Consider the following 21,653-nt stretch of genomic DNA (forward strand, 5'->3'; position numbering starts at 1 on the left):
GCGAGGATCCGGCAGGGAAAGGCGAGGATCCGTGAGGGGACAGCTGCCTGATGTGAGGCCAAGCCAGGGCATGGGGGTTAGTGGAAAGGGCAGGGCTTGGAAGTCAGCAGACGTTTTCAAGCTAGGAAATGAACTGTTTAGATAGATCCTTCCCTCTGGGCAGTGGAGCAGAGGGGTTGTGGCCAGAGGAGGGAACACCAGGTAGGAGGCAGGGCTGGTCCAGGTTAAAGGCCTTGAGATAGTAACTGAAAATGGGAGAATGGGAGCTGGAAAGTGTGTGTGTATGTGTGTGTGTGGACCAGGGCAGCCATGGCCCGCAGCCAGGGCGGGATGGGGACAGGCGGACCCTGAGGGGCCAAGGGGCTGCCCGCCACCACCCACTGGCTGAGGAGAGCTTCTGGGGCCAGGGCTGACCTCCCTCCTGCCCTCCCCTTCACTGCTCGGCAGCCAGCACTTAGTGCCGTTTCACGGCCTCATTCTTCCCCCTAGAGGCTCCTGGAAGCACAGCCACTTTGAGTGAGTGGGTTTGTGGCTTGAAGGTCTCCTTGGACCCCAGAGTTGGGAGGTCAAGCCCTTGGTCCTCCTCAGGCAGGCATGTAAGCCCTTTTAGGAGCTGCGGGGGAAAAAAAAAAAAACCCTAGCCAAGACTCATTGAAGGCAGTGTTAGGGACCATGCTGTCCTGCTTGGAAGGTGGGGAGAGGCTCTCTCACCAAGGTGCACCATCTACGGAGTCAGACCCACTGTGGTCCTAGTCTGGCTCCCCCCTCACGAGCTGTGACCTTGAGCAAGTGGTCTCACCTTGCTAAGCCTTAAGTTCCTCATCAGTAAAACGGAAATAAGACCGCCCATCTCAGAGGTGTTCAAACTGTGATAATTAGCCGGATCGTATAATTTATTGTCAAAATCAAGCTTGCTGTTTACCCGGGCAAGCCAGAAAATACGTATGGTCACCTGAGTAAAGATGGAAATAAAAGTGATTTAAGTACGTTAAGCCCTGTGCCTATATGTGCAGAGTTATTGCTGTTAGTGCAGATGCCAAGAAGAGGTGTTCAAACTCTGACTTGACCTGCCCTGATTTCCTGGGCTGGGGTCTGCCCTCCAGCCAACATCAGAGAGACGTGGGGATTCTGGCTCTCCCTCCCTGTCCTGTCCATTTCCTTGATTGACTGTTTCACTCACCTCGGACCCTGCCAACCCAAGATGCTCACTCCAGAGAAGTGGGAGGATGCGGACCTGGAGCTCAGCTGAGGGCCGGCTCCCCAGTTGGAGGGTATCTGCAGGGGCAGGGGCTGTCCCTAGCCGCGGGCTGGGGGTTGACCCAACACTTTCTCTGCACCAAGATCATGACTCTGGGCAAACTGTGTTTACCAGAACAGCAAAGGGCCTATTTATAGCCTCAGCTGCTCCTTTCTCTGGGTCACGGGTTGGGGGCAGGGTGGCTCCTCAGAGCAAGGGTGGCAGTCGGGCCGAGGGAACCTGCTCTGCCCAGCTGCCGCTGCCCAGACCCCTGGATCCCTCCCCATGGCAGGGGAGACATTCCCCTTCACCTCCTCCACCCTGCGCTCTCTCCGCCTGCAGCGGGAGTGGCTGGAATGGGAGGACCGGCGGCGGGCTGCAGCCCAGCAGTGCCAGAGCCAAAGGTGCCCCCCAAGTTCCCGGGCCCAACTCACTAGGCCGCGCCGCTCCTGCCGGGACCCAGCTGTGCACAATGCCCTGTTCTCCGGTGACCTGCAACAGATCCAAGCCCTGTTCCAAGATGAAGACGCTGCCAACATGATTGTGGAGACTGTGAGCAACCAGCTGGCCTGGTCAGCTGAACAGGGTAGGGAGCACACGGTGGGGGCAGAAGAGGAGGGAGAGGGAGGAGGGGAGGGTGGGGAGGGAGCCTGGGCCCCATCGCCCCCCTCCAGACCATAGACTAGACCATCCCTTCCCACTGCCGATTCTAGCTCCCTCCTAAACGGAGATGAGGCAGAGTTAGTGGTTTGTATGTCTTTTCAGAATTAAAGTTATAGTAACACGTTATATGACTTACACAGGAACACAGTTATATTCGAATGCAATTGTATCTCTGGATGTATATCCACGCGTGAATATTTTTTCTTTCATAGAATGAAATTATACTCCAGATGCTATTTATAGCCTGTTTTTTTCATGTAACATCTTTCTATGTCAATAACCATAAGTCCACAAGGTTTTTTTTTTTTTTTTGGCCATGCCGTGCGGCTTGCGGGATCTTAGTTCCCCAACCAGGGATTGAACCTGGGCCCTTGGCACTGGACGCTCAGAGTCCTAACCACTGAACCGCCAGGGAATTCCCCACGTAATAATTTAAATAGGTGCATAAATTCTATTGTATGGGTGTGCCATGATTTATATAACTAGCCCCCAAATAGATTGGTTAGATTAGGCTTCTTTTTTGTTTTATTTATTTATTGTAAAAAATATTTATTTATTTATTATTTATCTATTTAGGCTGCACCGGGTCTTAGTTTCGGCATGCGGGCTTCTTAGCTGAGGCATCCGAACTCTTAGTTGTGGCATGCGTGCAGGATCTAGTTCCCCAACGAGGGATCGAACCCAGGCCCCCTGCATTGGGAGCGTGGAGTCTTACCCCCTGGACCACCAGGGAAGTCCCTAGGTTTATTTTTTAAAGAAAACTATTTTAAATAACAGTATGACCAACATCTTTGTGTACTTGTTGGATGATCTTCCTCAGGATCTATTCTGACCAGAAGGTTTGTCTATGTAAACCAAATGATTGCCCTGTTCTTAGGCAGGAGAAAAGAAACCCCCCCCCAAAAAAAAAGATTGACAGGAGATTGCCTGAAACCCCACCCATGGATATGGGGGTTCAAAATCCTTGGAGAGCTTATGCTCTCACAGTCACCACCAGGCCAAAGTCCTTCAACTGTTAGTAATGTGACCCCACCCAGGGCACCCTGGTCTCCTCTTCCAGAATGTCCACCATCTCCATCTCCCAAATGGAACTTGGCCTTAATCTCAATCCTGATAAAAAACAAAACATGCTTTACCCAAGATTTAGGAAACCCAGGGATTTACTTAGCTACAATGCAAACAACTGACAGCAGGATATTAGCCATCTGTGTCCTTCAAACAAGACCTTGGCTATTTCTACAATTCGGATCCAACACCAGTCCCATGATCGACCCCTCTTCCCACTCTCCTTTTCTCTACCTCCATCTCTTATCCTCCCTCTCCGCCCTTCCCCCCATTTCCATGCCACCCTCCCCACCCCAGGAGCGTCCTAGGACTTCTTCAGCTCTGCTCTGGCCACTCCCTGAGTCAGTTCCAGGCCCTCCTGTGTGTAACTCCCTCCCCTCCCCAGCACCAGAGTGCCCAAGTTAACAAAAAGAGCCAAGGACTCCACCAGCAGCTCAAAGACCCAGAGGTTTCCCTAACAGGATTCACCCTCCTTAGCTGCCCTTGTGGTTTTAAAGAGCAATTAAGGGAATTCCCTGGCAGTCCAGTGGCTGGGACTCGGCACTCTCACTGCCGGGGCCAGCGTTCGATCCCTGGTGGAGGAGCTAAGATCCCACTAAGCCTCTCGGTGTGGCCAAAAAAATAAAAAATAAAAAAAATAAAAGAGCAATTAAATGTTTTTCCTATGACCCACGTATTACGTTTTGTTATAGACTGACAAACTGTTCTAAAAGGCTGTTCCAATTTACACTCTCAGCTGGGGGCTTGAGCAAGCGCCTCTCCACAGGTACAGACGAGCACAGGGTTTGTGCTCAGCCAGGCGTACAGAGGGCAGGGCAGCGTCAGTCGTACATGACAGCCTGCCCTGCCTGCCAGCCTCATACCCACCCCCCTTAACACTGCCTGCTCCCCCCAGGGTTCTGGGTGCTGACCCCCAAAGCCAAGCATACGGCACCCCTCACCATCGCTGCTGCCCGAGGCTACACTGACTGCGCCCGCTACCTGATCCAGCAGGGAGCTGAGCTGGACGCCCGGGTCGGGGGCCGGGCCGCCTTGCACGAGGCCTGTGCCCGGGCCCAGTCCGACTGTGTGCGGTTGCTGCTGACCTTCGGCGCCAAGGTCAATGTGTTGTCTGAGGAAGGCACGACCCCTTTGCACCTCTGCACAACCCCTGAGTCCTTACAGTAGGTGCCCAGGGGCTGAGATGGTTTGGGGAGGGGGTGTGTGTGTATGTGTGTGTGTCTCCAGCTCACATGCCAGAAGCACATGTCCTCACAACATCATGGGAGACAGGTCTCATTCTTTTTTTTTTTCTTTGAATTTTTGAATTTTATTTTAATTATTTTTTATACTGCAGGTTCTTATTAGTTATCTATTTTCTACATATTAGTGTATATATGTCAGTCCCAATCTCCCAGTTCATCTCACCACCCCCACCCCCACCCCCACCCCCACCCCCCAGCCACTTTCCCCCCTTGGTGTCCATACGTTTGTTCTCTACATCTGTGTCTCGATTTCTGCCCTGCAGACCAGTTCATCTGTACCATTCTTCTAGGTTCCACATATATGCATTAATATACGATATTTGTTTTTCTCTTTCTGACTTACTTCACTCTGTATGACAGTCTCTAGATCCATCCACGTCTCTACAAATGACCCAATTTCGTTCCTTTTTATGGCTGAGTAATATTCCATTGTATATATGTACCACATCTTTAACCATTCATCTGTCAATGGGCATTTAGGTTGCTTCCATGACCTGGCTATTGTAAATAGTGCTGCAATGAACATTGGGGTGCATGTGTCTTTTTTTTTTTTTTTTTGCATGTGTCTTTTTGAATTATGGTTTTCTCTGGGTATATGCCCAGTAGTGGGATTGCTGGGTCACAGGGTAATTCTATTTTTAGTTTTTTAAGGAACCTCCATACTGTTCTCCATAGTGGCTGTATCAATTTACATTCCCACCAACAGTGCAAGAGGGTTCCCTTTTCTCCACACCCTCTCCAGCATTTGTTGTTTGTAGATTTTCTGATGATGCCCATTCTAACCGGTGTGAGGTGATACCTCACTGTAGTTTTGATTTGCATTTCTCTAATAGTTAGTGATGTTGAGCAGCTTTTCATGTGCTTCTTGGCCATCTGTATGTCTTCTTTGGAGAAATGTCTATTTAGGTCTTCTGCTCATTTTTTGATTGGGTTGTTTGTTTTTTTAATATTGAGCTGCATGAGCTGTTTATATATTTTGGCGATTAATCCTTTGTGCATTGATTCGTTTGCAAATATTTTCTCCCATTCTGAGGGTTGTCTTTTTGTCTTTGTAGCTTCCTTTGCTTTGCAAAAGCTTTGAAGTTTCATTAGGTCCCATTTGTTTATTTTTGTTTTTATTTCCATTACTCTAGGAGGTGGATCAAAAAAGATCTTGCTGTGATTTATGTCAAAGAGCGTTCTTCCTATGTTTTCCTCTAAGAGTTTTATAGTGTCCGGTCTTACATTTAGGTCTCTAATCCATTTTGAGTTTATTTTTGTGCATGGTGTTAGGGAGTGTTCTAATTTCACTCTTTTACAAGTAGCTGTCCAGTTTTCCCAGCACCACTTATTGAAGAGACTGTCTTTTCTCCATTGTATATCCTTGCCTCCTTTGTCATAGATTAGTTGACCATAGGTACGTGGGTTTATCTCTGGGCTTTCTATCCTGAGACAGGTCTCATTCTATGGTGATAAAACTGAGACTCAGAAAGGTTTAGTGGCTTGACCAAGGTCACATCAGCTAAGCCCAGTAGGCAGAAGCCCTGTTGCTTTTTGGGAAAACCCTGTCCCAACTGCAGTCTCCTATTCCCTGGAAACTCTCTGCAGCCACATTCCTAGCTATTTTGAGGTAAGCATCAAGAAAGATCTAGCCCAGTGTTTCCCAATCTTAGTATGAGGCACACTTCCTCTTCCCACCTTTTTAAGGTCAACAGTTTCTTGGCCACCCCCTACATGAAGGTATTTGCACTTTCACAAGTCAGATCCACAGACAAGGCTGGCGGGGGCAAGGAATCAAGGGTTCCTGAAAGGCATTCCACAGCCCACGTGCTGGGAACATCTACCCATGTAGACCTAGATCAGTGATGGACCCAGAAATGATCCAAAATTTCCAGTCCTTTCTTGAGGTCTTATGGGCATGTGGTGCACCTTCCAGCACACTTGATCCTTCTAAGTGAACTGAGAATGGTTTCGCTTACTGGAACCCTACTGAGCGAGCTTCTTGGAGTTATTTAAATTTAGTTTATAGAAACAGAATTAGCCTATGATTAGAACTTACCGAGGAAATAAATTAAGTAGTTTGTGGCTGGCTGGCTGCTACTCAAAGCTTGGCCACTGAGCAAAGCGCCTACCGGACATGCGCGCTGAAGGGAGCTGGAACCCTGGCCATTTTGGGGAAGGATACTTTTTCATCAGGGTTTCGTTGGGGTTGATGGATCTGCCCCTGAGTTTCCAGTGGCTACCGTTCTGGCTTTTAAAATTACTGTTAGTTTAGTGCCATCGTTAGTTTAGTTTGCAGCGTGTTTGGTTTACCCCGAGGTGGTTAGTGATGCATGTTTGCCTCAACAGCGTTCTGACCTATGAAACACCTGTGAAACACGTGCTCCCTAAAATCTGGTTTTTGTTGTTTGCTTTTGTTTGTTTCCTCCAGGGGAAAGTGAAGTAAGCGGGACCCAAGTGCCTTCCTTTGCTGGAGTGGGTGTGGCTGGCTGAGAAAGGTGGTCTTCATGTTTGGAGACAGGAAGAAAATACTAATTAGGACTTTTTTTTTTTTTTTTTTTTTTTACTAATTAGGACTTCTATTTCTGTTTTCTTTGGGGGTCATACTCCTCAATTTTCCATGCTTCACAGTGTACACATGAGTGGGTTTTCAAAACTTTTTGTGCTATCAAAATGTTAGGAGACCACTGACAAGTGATTCAGAACAAGGCCTTGGGGTCCCTATCTGATGGGGGAGTCAGGTTAGACTCTGGGAGGGACGGTCTGAGGCAGTGAATATTAATTCCTCCGCAGTCACTAACTTGCTGTATGTCCTGGGCTGCACCACCACCTTTCTGGGTTGAAAACTGAAATGTTCCCAGTGACTTGGATGGGCCTTCCAGCTCTGCTGTCTGTCATGGGGCTTCTGTGAGTCTGGCGATGGGCGCCAGGCTCGCTTGAGCCAAGAGAGGTGGGAAGAAGGGGTCAGGGATGACAGCAAGCTGAGGGGTTCCCAGGCCAGGCCTGGTCCCTCAGGATTTGCCTCAGGGGCCTTGTACCCTGCCTCCAGGTGCGCCAAGCAGCTGCTGGAGGCGGGAGCAACCGTGAACTTGGCGGTGCAGGACAGCGAGGTGACGCCCCTGCACGTGGCGGCGGCACGAGGCCTGGAGCAGCACGTGGCTCTCTACCTGGAGCACGGCGCCGACGTGAACCTGCGCACCAGCCAGGGCGAGACGGCCCTGAACGCGGCGTGCGCGGGCGCCGAGGGCCCGGGCAGCCGTCGGCAGCACCAGGCCGCCGCGCGCCGGCTCCTGGAAGCCGGGGCAGATGCCCGGGCGGCAGGGCGCAAGCGCCACACGCCGCTGCACAACGCCTGTGCCAACGGCTGCGGGGGCCTGGCCGAGCTGCTGCTGCACCACGGGGCCTGCGCTGCAGTTCCCAACGGGGCGGGCCACACGCCCATGGACTGCGCGCTGCAGGCCGTCCAGGACGCCCCCAACTGGGAGCCTGAGATCCTCTTTGCTGCGCTGCTGGACTACGGGGCCCAGCCTGTGCGCCCTGAGGTGCGCAGGGAGGGCCTGTGAAAGAAGGCTCCTGACGGGCGGGGGATGCCTGGAGCTGGAATTGCCCAGCCTCCGGGAAGAGAGGCCAAGAGACAGAGAGCCCGCCCTCTGGGCCAGAGATCTGTCCCCGTCTTGGGAAGGACCAGTGAGGGCTATGGGGAGGGTGTCTAAGGGAGAAAAAAAGCCCCCAAGGAAACTGGCTGGGGCCAAGAGGTTGGAGCACACTTGAAGGTGGGGTAAACTGAGGCTAGAAAAGGATGAGGAGGGACTCAGATCTTGGCCTCTCAAATTTGGATGTGGGACTTCCCTGGGAGTCCAGTGGTTAAGACGCTGCGCTTCCACTGCAGGGGGCACGGGTTCGATTCCTGGTCGGGGAACTAAGATCCTGCATGGCACGCGGGCGGGCAAAAAAAGAACAGATTTGGATGTGAGTGGGGCTTTGGCCCAGGCTAGTTGGTAGAGGCATGGTACCCCTGAGGCCCTCTTTTGTTTTCTAGTCTGAGACTCTCTTTTGATTTCTAGATGCTGAGACACTGTGCCAACTTCCCTCGAGCCCTGGAAGTCCTGCTTAGTGCCTACCCTTGTGTCCCATCCTGTGATACCTGGGTTGAGACAGTGCTTCCAGAGCTGTGGCAGGTAAGTCCGCCCCACGAGCACAGCTCCTTCTCCTGGGCTCTGGGGGAGATAGAGAGGAAGGATGAGCCCCAGGCCTGTCCCTCCAGGGTGGGCTTCCTGGAGGCGGGAGCAAGAGGGACCCTGGGCCGGAGGAGGATGGGCAGAGTGAAACCTCTGTGTTCCAGGGTACCTCTGCCCCCGGAAGCTCAGAACAACCTTTAATTGCACACAACTCTCTAGCCTCTCTCTTACCTGCATCAGTATAGACATTTATCAGGCATCTCTGACTGAGTGGGCACTGTGCCAGTATCTTTGGAGTGGGGGTGGGTGCAGACATGGCTGAGACCCTGCTCTGCAGTGTGGTCCCAGCTCCCATGACCCCTGCAGAGCCTTTGCTTCTGAATCTGAGTCCTTCAAGATGAGCCAAACGCCCAGGTGGGTGCAGGTTGCAAAATCCCAGGGCCCCACCACTAGGTCACCCCCAGATGGAAGGGCAAAGTCAGGGCGTTGGGCCATCTGACCCTGTTCCACTCCCAATCTAGGAGCACGAAGCCTTCTACAGCTCGGCCCTGTCCATGGTGAATCAGCCGAGGCGGCTGCAGCACCTGGCCCGGCTGGCCATACGTGCTCAGCTGGGTAGCCGCTGCCGACAGGCTGCCGCCCGCCTCCCCCTGCCCCCGCTCCTCAGGGACTACCTGCTGCTGCGTGTGGAGGGGTGTATCCAGTGAGCCCCGTGCCCAGCTGCTCCCAGAGCTTGTCCTGCCCCCTCCATCAGCTGTCCCCCCCAACCCTGGAGGACCAGTCCCTGGCTTCTTATCCACACTCTGCATGTCCTCTGGGGCCAGCTCATCCCTCTACTGGCTTCCTGAACCACCTGCTGACCTCCAGCTCGACCTGAACTTCAGCTCCTCTCTCCCATGGGAAGGTCTGCAGACTCAGCCTGTGACCGCATCCTCCTCCCTTGCCTAAGCGGATGATGGCCCCTCCATCCAAGCAGGCCCCAAGCCAGGAGGAAGTGATCCTTGTTGTCCCCTCTCCCCTGCTACCCATGTACCTGTTCAGACTCCCAAAGAGTGACAGACTCTGCCTCTAGCTGTATTGCCAATGCCTGTCCTGCTTTTGTCACTTCAAGGGAGGACTTCACTGACTGGTCTTGAAACCCATGCCCTGCAAGGATGTTGGAACGATCTTTGGGAATCAGAACTCTGATCATGCCCTTCAGTGGCTCCACACCACCTTCAGGCTAAAATAAAAACTTAACAAGGCAGACAAACCTTCTAGCCCCTGCCTGCGCCAAGCCCTCTGGCCTCCTGATCCTCCTTCTCCCTTCTAAGGCTCCTGTAACTCAGCCTTAGCAAACTAGTTACCGGTTGCTGGATATGACCTGCTCCCCTTTGCTTCCAGGCATCTGCATGTGCTGTTCCCTCTGCTTGGTCTACCCTTCCCACATTTTTTTGCCCTGGTTGAAGCTGACTTGATCCTCAAGACTTGGCCTAATAGCCCTCTCTCCGCAGAGCCTTCTCTGCACTGAGTGCTTGTTCCTCACCCCTCAGTGATGCACGCTGTCTTAAACTGTGGTCACCGCACTCATGGTCTTTGAGGGTCTGTGACAGGAGGACCAGCCACCAGCTTTCCCTTCTTTCCCTCTCACTTCCTCCCCTGGTCCCAGAGTCAAAAGTACCACCATTCATCATTAAGAGGAAGCTTTTTAGGCCAAGCCAGTTCTTATGAACGCAAATAAATGATTTGTGCACAGAACCAAAGTGTGACTGTTAGGCTGACATGTGGCTGAGATACCTATCACTCCACGTTTATTCCTCCTCTTTGTACTCCTCTGTGGTTCCCAGGTTTTCTGCACGGAGCACTTGTTACTTCTGTGATAGGAGAAAGAGTATAAGAACAACACAGGAACTCTCCCTGACCCTGAGCTTGTAGTACCCCCTGGAGGAGGTGGCTCCCAGAAGCCTGTTCTCCTGTCCCTTTGCTGAGGTGAGGGACCCTGGGCTCTCCACTGTCATTACCACTTGGAGTCACACGGTAGAGGTGGATCAGGAGTCCTGGGTCGGCCTCCTGCAGTTGTTGCCCAGCCTCCCCTCCTCTGTGGAAAGTTGTATCTGCGGGTATTTCCTTTCACCAACATGAAGACAGTCTTTTACCTCGTTATGCAGAGCAGCACCATCTCCTTTCTAGGTGAAATTTTTGCTTTAATTTCACAGATCCAAAAAGCCCGAGAGAAGAGAGGGAAATCCTCTCTAGTCCTGGGGCCAAGCCAGGAGCCTCACTCTCAGGGGAGGATGTCGAGCTGTCCCCACCTTTACAGCAGGCAGACCCTAGCGAGCATGGCCTTTTCTGTTATATTTACAATGACAAATACCTGCTTAAAGAAAACCCCAAAGATGCATGTGATTATGTATCTGATTTTGGGATAAGAGAAGATTTTCCAGGATAAAAGCATAAAAGAAAAGACTCATCGGTCTCGATACAGAAAAAATTTAAATTTGGTTATAAAAGCACCAAATCAAAAACACAAGTAAAAGGCAAAATGTTGAAAAAAGTATCTGCCACTAAAAGATTTCATTTCCTTGATTTGTAAGGGCAGGAATGACGTCTGTTTTATTCACCATCGCTGACTTGGTGCTTGTACAATGCCTTGCAGAGAGTGGACACTCAAATATCTGTCAAAGCAATGAATGGTCATGCTCAACCTCACCAGTAATTAGGGAAATGCAAATTAAAACAACAGTAAGCTATAATTCTCCTACTAGATTGGGGGACTTTTTTCGTGGCTTGCAGGATCTTAGTTCCCTGACCAGGGATTGAACCCGGGCCACCGCAGTGAAAGCACTGAGTCCTAAACACCGGACTGCCAGGGAATTCTCAGGGGACATTTTAAAGATTGATAATATGCAGTGCCTGTGAAGATATGGAGACATAAGTTCTTGCTCATCCTGTGGGTCAGAAAGGAAATTGCCTCTTCAGTGGGCAATGGAGCAGTGCCCTTAAATTGCTCCCCAGTTACACAAAAGGCTGGTACACACAGGAATATTCATCCCAGCCTTGCTTGCAACAACTCAACATGTGGGAAATGGTAAACAAATCCACACTATGGAATACAATTCAGTCCTTACAAAGGGTAGTACCCACAGCAGGAGAAAACTGGGGAGGGATTCCAAGTGACCAGCATACGTACTGCCTTGGAAAGATTACCAAGACTGTTACCAAGGTTGGAATACAACATGTACAGCAAACAAAACCAAGCCCCATGATTAGAGATGAATAGAAAAAGGCCTGGAAGGCAGGTTCCCAAATAGTCCCCTCTGGGGAGGGGAGAGGGACTGTGCCAGTGGGGCTTTTTATGGTCTGCATTTGAATTTTTTACAAAGGGGTGTCCCCATGGATCCTTGTGAAATTAAAAAAAAAAAAAAAAAAAATTGAAGGGAAGAAAAGGCAAAAGGCCTAAACTATTAATTTACAAGGTGGTTGACGGAACATGACAGATGTGCAAAAACTCACTGGTAATCCAATGAATGCAAATTAAAGGAACAGACACCTTTTTGCCTAGCAAATAGGCAAACATGAAACAAATAGCATCTAGCGGTTAGGGAAGGAGCACCTTTTGATTTTTTACAGGACGGATTTACTATAAACATTTAGTTAAGGCAACATCCAGGATTCACAGATACATTCACCACTCTATAGCCATCATAATTGCACGTAAAGGTATAAAAATACCCAAGTTCAATAGTTTAGGAAAAATAAACAGATAGGGAGCTAAGATCCCTTAAAATCCTCTGTTAATTTTAAATTGTTATATGTAAGAGACCAGGTTTGGGCAGTGATATAGTCTCAACTGCAGGCTTCTTTCTTTCCTCTCTCTTCCTCTCATAATTCCTCCACCCTCAAAAAACCTAACCCTGAAAGCCCCTCTTTCAAAACACCCTTAACTCAACTGCATCCTGTCCTTTGCTGTACACACTCACAAAACCCATCCTTGTCAGACTGAGCCTCCACTTTTTCCACCCCTTCATCCCAGCTGCTGAGCATTCCAAGGATATTCCAAGCATATCCTCATCCCCAGCCAATTCTTCCTTCTTCCCTTCTATCCATTTTCCTCACTGCCATGGCTATCTTAAGACTTCACCTCTGGAGAGCTAACTAAACTTAAAAGCTTTTGCACAGAAAAGGAAACCATTGACAAAACGAAAAGACAAGCTACTGAATGGGAGAAAATATTTGCAAATGATTACGACCGATAAGGAGTTAATATCCAAAATATATAAACAGCTCATACAACTCAACATCAAAAAAAAAAAAAAAAAGAAACAACCTGATTAAAAAATGGGCAGAAGACCTGAATAGACATTTTTCCAAAGAAGACATACAGATGGCCAACAGGCACATGAAAAGATGCTCAACATCATTAATAATCAGAGAAATGTGAATCAAAACTACAGTGAGGTATCACCTCACACCTGTCAGAATGGCCATCATCAAAAAGATGAAAATAGTAAATGTTGCTGAGGGTGTGGAGAAAAGGGAACCCTTGTGCACTGTTGGTGGGAATGTAAATTGGTGCTGCCGCTGTGGGAAACAGTATGGAGGGTCCTCAAAATTAAATATAGAACTGCCATATGATCCAGCAATTCCACTCCTGGGTATATATCCAAAGAAAAGGAAAACACTAATTCAAGAGGATACATGCACCCCAGTGTTCATAGCAACATTATTTACAATAGCCGAGATATGGAAGCAACCTTTGTCCATCAATAGATGAATGGATAAAGAAAATGTGATATATATATATATATATATATATATATATATATATATTATTCAATTGTGTATATATATATTCAATCGTATATATACACAATTGAATATTCAATTGTACAGATATATATATTCAATTGTACATGTATACAATTGAATACTATTCAGCCGTAAAAAAGAATGAAACTTTGTCATTTGCAATAACATGGATGGACTTGGAGGGTACTATGCTTAGTGAAATAAGTCAGAAAAAGACAAATACTGTACGATATCATTTATATGTGGAATCTAAAAAATAAACTAGTGAATATAGCAAAAAAGAAACAGACTCACAGATATAGAGAACAAACTAGTGGTCACCAGTGGGAAGAGGGGAGGCGGGAGGGGTAGATAGGGGTAGGGGATTAAGAGGTACAAACTTCTGGGTATAAAATAAAAAAGCTACAAGGATATATTGTACAGCACAGGGATATAGCCAATATTTTATAGTAACTATAAATGGAATATTACCTTTAAAAATTGTGAATTGGGGCTTCCCTGCTGGTGCAGTGGTTAAGAATCCGCCTGCCAATGCAGGGGACATGGGTTCGAGCCCTGGTCCGGGAAGATCCCACATGCTGCGGAGCAACTAAGCCCGTGTGCCACAACTACTGAGCCTGCGCTCTAGAGCCTGCGAGCCACAGCTACTTAGCCTGTGCTCTAGAGCCCCTGTGAGCCACAACTACTGAGCCCGCATGCCACAACTACTGAGCCTGCGTGCTGCAACTACTGAAGCCTGCACGCCTAGAGCTCGTGCTCCGCAACAAGAGAAGCCACTGCACTGAGAAACCTGTGCACTGCAACGAAGTGTAGCCCCCGCTCACTGCAACTAGACAAAGCCCGCGCCCAGCAATGACGACCCAAAGCAGCCAAAAATAAAAAAAATAATAAAATAAAAATTGTGAGTCACTATGTTGTACACCTGAAACATATAATATTGTAAATCAGTTATATCTCAATTAAAAAAAAAAAAAAAAAAAGACTTCACCTCTGGCCAGAAGACAACTCTCTCAAATTCCCTATCTCTTCCCCCAACTTCTCTGAATGCATCTATCATTCATTTAATAAATTTTTATCAAGTACTCGCTGCATGCAGGCATTGGATAGACTTTGGGAATACTGGAATAAAAACAAACAAAACACAGTTCCTGCCTTCAAAGAATTTGGTAAGACAGAAAAATGAAAAACGACGTGTAGTGTGGTAAACGTTATGGTAGAAGTCAGTCCATGCAGCCTTGGGAACACAGAGTGTATGTTCCTAACCCCAGATGGATGGATCGGGTACCTGTGGCAGGGGCAAGCCAGATTTCCCACATCTTCTGCAGGGCAAGCCCAGATATCGGCCCAGCCCTCCCTCGCTCCAGAGGCCACTGCTCAGTCATTTATTCCCTTCTCAGATTGCATTTATCTTCACTTCTCCCCTTCTCCTCTGCTCTTTCCTCTTGGCTTATAAACATCTTCAGGAGTCTCACATCTCTCAAGCCGCAGCCCCCCCCCCCCCAAATATTCCCTGTTCCTCTCTAGCCTCTACCCTGTTTTTTGGGAAGAGAACAGTAGGGGGTGCTCTTCACACTGCCGATGGTAATGAAAATAGGTACAACATTCTAGAGGACAATGTGGCACCGTGTATCAAAAATCTTAAAAATGTGAACATCCTTTGACCCGGTAATTCCAGTTCCTGGAATTTACCCTAGGGGAAAAAAAAATCATGGATGTGTACAAATAACTGTCATAAAGATGTTTATTAAAATGCGGTTTAAAAACAAAGTACTGAAAACAATCTAAGTGTCTATCCAAGTGAGATGATTAATTTAAAAAAGTATAGTGCAACGTGGAAGGTAATACTGTTGAGCAGGTATTTAAAACTGTGCTCTGATGCTACAAAAATATTCACCAACATGTGAAATGCTTTATGGTAATAGCTAAGTGAAAATAGTAAGGGACCAAATATTGGCAATAAGATTATATTTTATATATATATATATTATATATATATATATATAATACATACACACACACATACATAGAGGGGGGAGAGAGAGAGGGAGGGAGAACTGGATAACTTTAGCTATACCACTAACTGCATAATTTGGACAATTATTTAGTCTCTCTGAGCCTCAGTTTCCAAATCTGTAAAGTGGATACAATATGAGGTACTTGATAGGGCTCCATGAGAAAATGTATGTGAAGTGCTTAGCACAGTACCTGGCATATACTAAACTCTCAAAAGCATTAACAGTGGTTCAACTCAGTGCTTTTTCATTCCCTCAAATATTTATTGAGAGCCCTCGAGCCTGCTGTTCTCTCTATTTGGAACTTCACTTGGTAAATCTGTACTCATTCTTCAAAATTTTCTTTAACTGTACTATGATGCCCTGCCTTCTCCTGTGTTCATCACAACAAAAACACTAAACTTTAAATCCAAAAGGTACATTTATGCAGAAATTGAAACAGTAACTTTTATCTCACAAACATAATGTTGATCAAAAGAAGTCAGACAAAAGAATTGAAAGCAGGGACTCAAACAGATACTTGTACATCAGTGCTCACAGCAACATTATTTATAATGCCCCGAAGGTGGAAACAACACACATGTCCACTGATAGATAAATGGATAAAGAAAATGTGGTATATACATACAATGGAATATTACTCAGCCTTAAAAAGGAATGAAATGATATGGTCTACAACATGGATGATCCTTGAAAACATGCTAAGTGAAATAAACCCGACAAAAAAGGACAAATATTGTATGATCCCACTTACATGAGATACCTAGAATAGGCAAATTCATAGAGACAGAAAGTAGAAATAAAGGGGGGAGGAGGGAAAGGAAATGGATAAATAAAGGAAATGGATAGTGATGATGGGTGCACAACATTGTGAATTAATGCCACTGAATTAGCCACTTAAAAATGGTTAAAATGGTAAATTTCATGTATATTTTACCACAATAAGAAAAGACTGAAAAAGAAAAAAAGAAGCCGGACACCAAAGAGTACATACTGTTTGATTCCACTTATACAAAATACAAAAACAGAAAACTATGGTGACAGAAATCGTAGTAGTGACTACTCTTTGGAAGTTAGTGGCGAAGAGGACTGAAGGGCAGTTCTGGGGTCATTTTCTATTTCTTTCTTTATTTTTGGCTGCGTTGGGTCTTTTTTGCTGCGCACGGGCTTTCTCTAGTTGTGGCGAGCGGGGGCTACTCTTTGTTGCGGTGCGCGGGCTTCTCATTGCAGTGACTTCTCTTGTTGGGGAGCACGGGCTCTAGGCGCACGGGCTTCTGTAGTTGTGGCACGTGGGCTCAGTAGTTGTCGCTCGTGGGCTCTAGAGAACAGGCTCAGTAGTTGTGGCGCACGGGCTTAGTTGCTCCACGGCAAGAGGCACCTTCCTGGACCAGGGTTTGAATCCGTGTCACCTGCACTGGCAGGCGGATTCTTAACCACTGTGCCACCAGGGAAGCCCTCATTTTCTATTTCTTGATCTGAGTCCTGTTTCCACCCATGTGTTCAGTTGGTGAAAACTAACGAGCTCTTCGCTTTTGAGTTTGCCCGTCAACATTATTTACACTTCAATCAATAGTTCACCGGAAAACAACAGCAAAAACCCCAGAACGTCTTTAGAACAAATTTTAATTTCAAAAATCCGGATAAATTCTTGTAAGCTGAACCTTTTTTCCCTGTCTTTCTTGGGGTTCCTGCTTTTCCTGTGTCCTAAGCCTTCAATGAATCTGTGCCTTCTTTTGAAATGCTTTCTTGCCTTATTTACCAAGCTTCCACACTACCTGGGGCCGCATTCTCGGAGCACCGGCTGGTGACTAAATTGTCTCCTTGTCTGTCATCTCGACTAGTCCTGAGTTGAACTCTTTGAGATCAGAAAGACCAGTCCCGGCTGATTCCGCTAACCCGGAGCTCAGTGCGCGTTGCAGAGCAGTAATAAATCAAATCAGCCCGGGAGGCTGGGAGCAAGGCCGGAAGAAATACGCTGCGAAGAGGAAAGCGCCGCTCTGGTCTACCCAGCGGTGCCCGCCCACTCGGACATCCAGACTTGAAGCCACACCCCTTGCCCAAGCACCTCCCCTAACTCCCTCCTGGCCCCGCCCCTCACCCGTGGGCTTCTTAGGCCCCGCCCACCAGGCGTGGCCCTGCCCCGGGAGGGCCAGGATCCCGCCAACAATAACTCCGCCCCTCCTTCCGCTGAGAAACCTGTCCCTTTTATTTAAAGAATACGTTTACGTCAGCCCGCTTTACGTAGCTTGTCGTCATCAGTGCAAGGCGCGGAGGCGGAACTTCCTGTCTCTGGTTCTAACAGCTTCCGGGAGAAGCCGGAAGAGACCGGACCCTGGACAGAATCAGGGCTAGCCAGCCCCTCCCCCGGCCCCTACAGAAAGGTGAGTCCACGGGCCGTCTTGGCGAAGTCAAAACAGTTAGTCTGGACGTTTCAGGTGAGGATCTCCCTCCTTATCCAGGCACAGTACCGGTCCAGATCCCCTTTAATTTCCCATGTTCCCCTGCGTACTCAAGCCCCGCCCCCAATCTCCCGGCCCCGCCTCGAAGTGTGAGGGGTGTGGATGGTTTGTGAACCCCTCAACTGACTCTACCCGTCGCGGGCTGGGAGAAGAGGGTTTGGCCACGGCGGCCGGAACTAGGCAGCCTTTCGGCTTGGGTGGACCCACGGACTCCTCTCCAGCGCCGCGGGAATAGGACCGCCCAAACGCGGAGCCTTCGCGTCAGAAAAGGCAGGATCGGGGACCCCTCCTCACCGCGCCGTCAGGGTCGCTCACGGGTTGAGGAGCGAGCAAAGGCCTCTGAGGAGGGAGACCTGGGGTCCTGCCCAGTCCCTCCCCTCGAAAGTTCCCTGTGCCTGTGCCAGTCGTTTTTGCCTCTGTTCGCCGCAGTTTCCTTTTCTTTAAATCAGGGTTAATGACGTTAACCTTCTTACCATTAGGGGTTAGTTGTGGGAGTGATAAATAACTGCTACTGTTTGTTTACTGAACAATTGCAATGTGCCAGGCACTGAGCTAAGTATTTTGCTTCGATGATTTCTCGTCATCTTCAAAACAACCTTATGAGGTAGGTACTATTTTTAACCCCATTTTACTGATGAGAAAGCTGAGGCTCTGAGAAAATTGTTTGAGGTTACAGAGCTAATAAGAGGCAAAGGGAGTTATAGTTAGTTTGGGGTTTTTTGTTTTTGTTTTTTTTTTTCCTGATTCCAGGGCCCATGTACTAAATAAGGATGTGAAAAGTATTCAAATGTTGATATGTTCCGCAGTATTCTTTGAGCAGCTACTGTGGGGTTATGCTGGGCACTATGGTACATAGAGAAATACATGTGAACCTTATCTTCCAGGAGTCTAGTAGAGAGATGGACGGGTAGATAAGTATAATGAAGTTTTATAGGTGCTGTGATAATCATCAGACTGGATTTGCCCAGGGACAGCTTCGAAAGCAGCAGATTCTCCAAGGGAAAGAGTAGGTACTCCAAGGAGCAAGCAGATATCCTTCCTACCTTTCTAAGAAACTGCTGAGGGAGAACACAGGACAAGGGGGGAGATTGCGATATGGATTGTGAGAGCCATTTTGGAATCTTGTCCGAATCAGTTCCGTGCAGGTAGTGGTTTTGCATTTGTGAGCCTGCAGTGACCCAGGAGGGTGGTGCTTCTGGTGCCTGTTCTGCTTTGCTGCCAGAAGAATTTCGGAGGAGGCAGACACAATGTCCGCTGCATAGTGTCTGTTGATGGCCCCTACAGAGCTGTCCCTTTGGGGTGGTCTGACTTTGCTTTTGATAAATTAATTTTCTTTGGCTCTTGACATCTGGACCTAGATCCATGACCATGAATGAGACTGAGTTCAAATGACACAATCTGGCAAAAGTGGCTGCACTATGCCTCCAAAGGGGCCCCAAATAAAATATTCCGGGCTTTTTTGGTTTCTCTGAAGCCACCTTAGAGGCATCTCGGGGGGGGGGGGCATAGTTGCTTTACCAATAGATAAAAATCCTAGAGAAACTCAGGGCTCAAAGAAGCAAATGTTTTCCCCACCTGCCAAAAAAGCAACGAACAGTAGCAGTAGCAGCAACAAAGCTGTAAGGTTTTCCTGATGAGCCATGCTTACTGGGGGGTTGGAATGTGAGAGAGGAAAGGCGTGGAACCTGAAAGCCAGCGTTTCACAGTAGAGGCAAGGGGTAAGTCCTTAGCTGTAGATTGGGGGTCCAGAGTTCGGAAGGTTTTTGTCTCTACAGGACGCTGAACTCCATTTTCTTTCAGGGCTGGGTCAGTTAGAGCCTAAGTAAACAGGAAACCCGGTTGCAACCCCTCATGCCCTGCTGATGCTCTCCCCCTTTGTTCCTGCAGTGTGGACCCAGTCAGCACCCAGGCCATGGAGCTCTCTGATGTCACCCTTATTGAGGGTGTGGGTAATGAGGTGACTGTGGTGGCAGGTGTGGCGGTGCTGATTCTAGCCTTGGTCCTAGCTTGGCTCTCTACCTACGTAGCCGACAGTGGTAGCAACCAGCTCCTGGGCACTATTGTGTCAGCTGGCGACACATCCGTCCTCCACCTGGGGCATGTGGACCATCTGGTGGCGGGCCAAGGCACCCCAGAGCCAACCGAACTCCCGCATCCATCAGAGGGTAATGATGAGAAGGCTGAAGAGGCTGGCGAAGGTGGGGGAGACTCCACAGGGGAACCCGGAGCTGGGGGTGGTATTGAGCCCAGCCTTGAGCACCTGCTTGACATCCAAGGCCTGCCCAAAAGACAAGTGGGCCCAGGGAGCAGCGGTCCAGAGGTGCCCCAGAGATCTGAGGATAGCACCTGCCTCATCAATGTGCGGCTCAAATTCCTCAATGACACCGAGGAGCTGGCTGTGGCCAGGCCAGAGGATACTGTGGGTGCTCTGAAGAGGTAAGTGGGCTGGGAAGTGGGAGGCTGCTTGTACCCCATGCCCCCAGACTTTGGTCTTCTCGGAGGAGGCTGATACAGACGTGGGAGCAGCAGGGAAGCGTCAGGTGCAGCCCTTACAGGGCGGGTGGGGGAATACTTCCTTAGAAAGCCACCCTGCAATTTCCCCCCAGTGCCTTGCTTTGTTGGTCCAGGCCTTTCGGCCTTCTCATTCCTTGCCCTGTGTCTTTCCTTCTATCTCTCTCATCCTTACAGTAAATACTTCCCTGGACAAGAAAGCCAGATGAAACTGATCTACCAGGGCCGCCTGCTGCAGGACCCAGCCCGCACACTGCGTTCCCTGAACATTACCGACAACTGTGTGATTCACTGTCACCGCTCACCCCCTGGGTCAGCTGTTCCAGGCCCCTCGGCCTCCCTGGCCCCCTCTTCAGCCACTGAGCCACCCAGCCTCGGCGTCAGTGTGGGCAGCCTCATGGTGCCTGTGTTTGTGGTGCTGTTGGGTGTGGTCTGGTACTTCCGTATCAATTACCGCCAGTTCTTCACAGCACCTGCCACTGTCTCCCTGGTGGGGGTCACTGTCTTCTTCAGCTTCCTAGTATTTGGGATGTATGGACGATAAGGACCGTAGGGAGAAAATGAAAGGCGTGGTCTTCCTCCTTTATGGCCTCCCCCCTTTCCTGGCCAGAGCTGGGCCCAAGGGCCTGGGAGGGAAGGGTGGAAAGGATGTGGTGGGTCCCCCTCCATAGGACCCAGGAGGCAGGCATGGGGCCTCTGCTTCACGTCCACGAGGGTACAGACATCCCCTCTGTGCAAGCACAACTCAGGTAGAAATGAGAATGTCATCTTCCTTCACTTTTAAGGTCCTGAAGTTCAGAGCTGAGCTGGTGTTCCAGCTCAGTGGGGAGCCTGGGCTCTGAGGATTCCCTCCCAGCTGTGGCCCTAGCTCTTTCCATTATCCTGCATGTCTGCTCCTCAGCCCCCAGCGCTGCCTGTCAGGGCAGCTCAGCATGGCCCCAGCATACTTCTATAGGGAGCCTGGAGTATCTTTCGGTTCCCTAGTGGAATATCCATCTTTTGAGACTGAAATCACATGGGCAGGAGTGAAGTTTGTGTCAGCCTTCCCTGTAGGCACCTGGCCACCTCTACCTTCTCCCTCCACCCCGTAGCAGGAATAGGGTGTTCTCTGTGTTCTGGATGGTTTCCAGTGTTCTTTTTTCCAAAGCACTTTGCTTATATTCTTTTTTTAAAAAAATAGTCCCTTATAGAGCTCAGTCAGGAAGGGGATTGGGGCACAAAGCCAAGCCCCCAGCATTGGGAGAGGCCGGGCCACAGCTGCTGCTACCCTAGGCCTAAGGCTGCAAGCAAGAGGCAGCTCTGGCCCTCAGCCAGTGTCCTACTCTGCCCAGCTCCAAGGACGAGCTCTGGGTATGGAGCACTGGGCCCCAGGCCCTTGCCTCTGGGGCTCTTGGATGGAGGGCCAGTATCTGTGACTGAATAAAGTTCCATTTTGTGGCCGTGGAGTCTCCTGTGACATTAAGAGAATGCCGCTGCTCTGCCCCCAGCAACATGGGAATGAGGGTGGGTAGGCCGGG

General features: G+C 49.1%; 2 protein-coding genes across 4 annotated transcripts; both read left to right on the plus strand.

Moving 5' to 3' along the window:
* The first annotated feature begins 1,522 nt into the window (after window positions 1-1,522).
* Window positions 1,523-9,073, plus strand: ASB16 (ankyrin repeat and SOCS box containing 16). Its single transcript, XM_068530985.1, has 5 exons — window positions 1,523-1,823; window positions 3,861-4,128; window positions 7,238-7,730; window positions 8,253-8,366; window positions 8,888-9,073. The coding sequence occupies exons 1-5, from the start codon at window positions 1,523-1,525 to the stop codon at window positions 9,071-9,073; spliced, it is 1,362 nt and encodes a 453-aa protein (XP_068387086.1).
* An 8,383-nt stretch (window positions 9,074-17,456) lies between these two features.
* Window positions 17,457-21,576, plus strand: TMUB2 (transmembrane and ubiquitin like domain containing 2). 3 transcript variants are annotated; one of them, XM_068529704.1, is made up of 3 exons: window positions 17,457-18,229; window positions 19,513-20,061; window positions 20,314-21,576. In XM_068529704.1, exons 1-3 carry the CDS (start codon window positions 18,195-18,197, stop codon window positions 20,678-20,680), a joined length of 951 nt encoding a protein of 316 aa, XP_068385805.1. In that variant the 5' UTR covers window positions 17,457-18,194; the 3' UTR covers window positions 20,681-21,576. The 3 variants fall into 3 exon arrangements, with proteins under 3 accessions (XP_068385805.1, XP_068385806.1, XP_068385807.1); XM_068529705.1 differs by having other exon boundaries at window positions 17,457-17,601; XM_068529706.1 differs by having other exon boundaries at window positions 17,463-17,547.
* The last annotated feature ends 77 nt before the right edge of the window (window positions 21,577-21,653 follow it).

The sequence above is a fragment of the Eschrichtius robustus genome, chromosome 20 (genome assembly GCF_028021215.1).
Source record: "Eschrichtius robustus isolate mEscRob2 chromosome 20, mEscRob2.pri, whole genome shotgun sequence".
Classification (NCBI taxonomy): Eukaryota; Metazoa; Chordata; class Mammalia; order Artiodactyla; family Eschrichtiidae; genus Eschrichtius; species Eschrichtius robustus.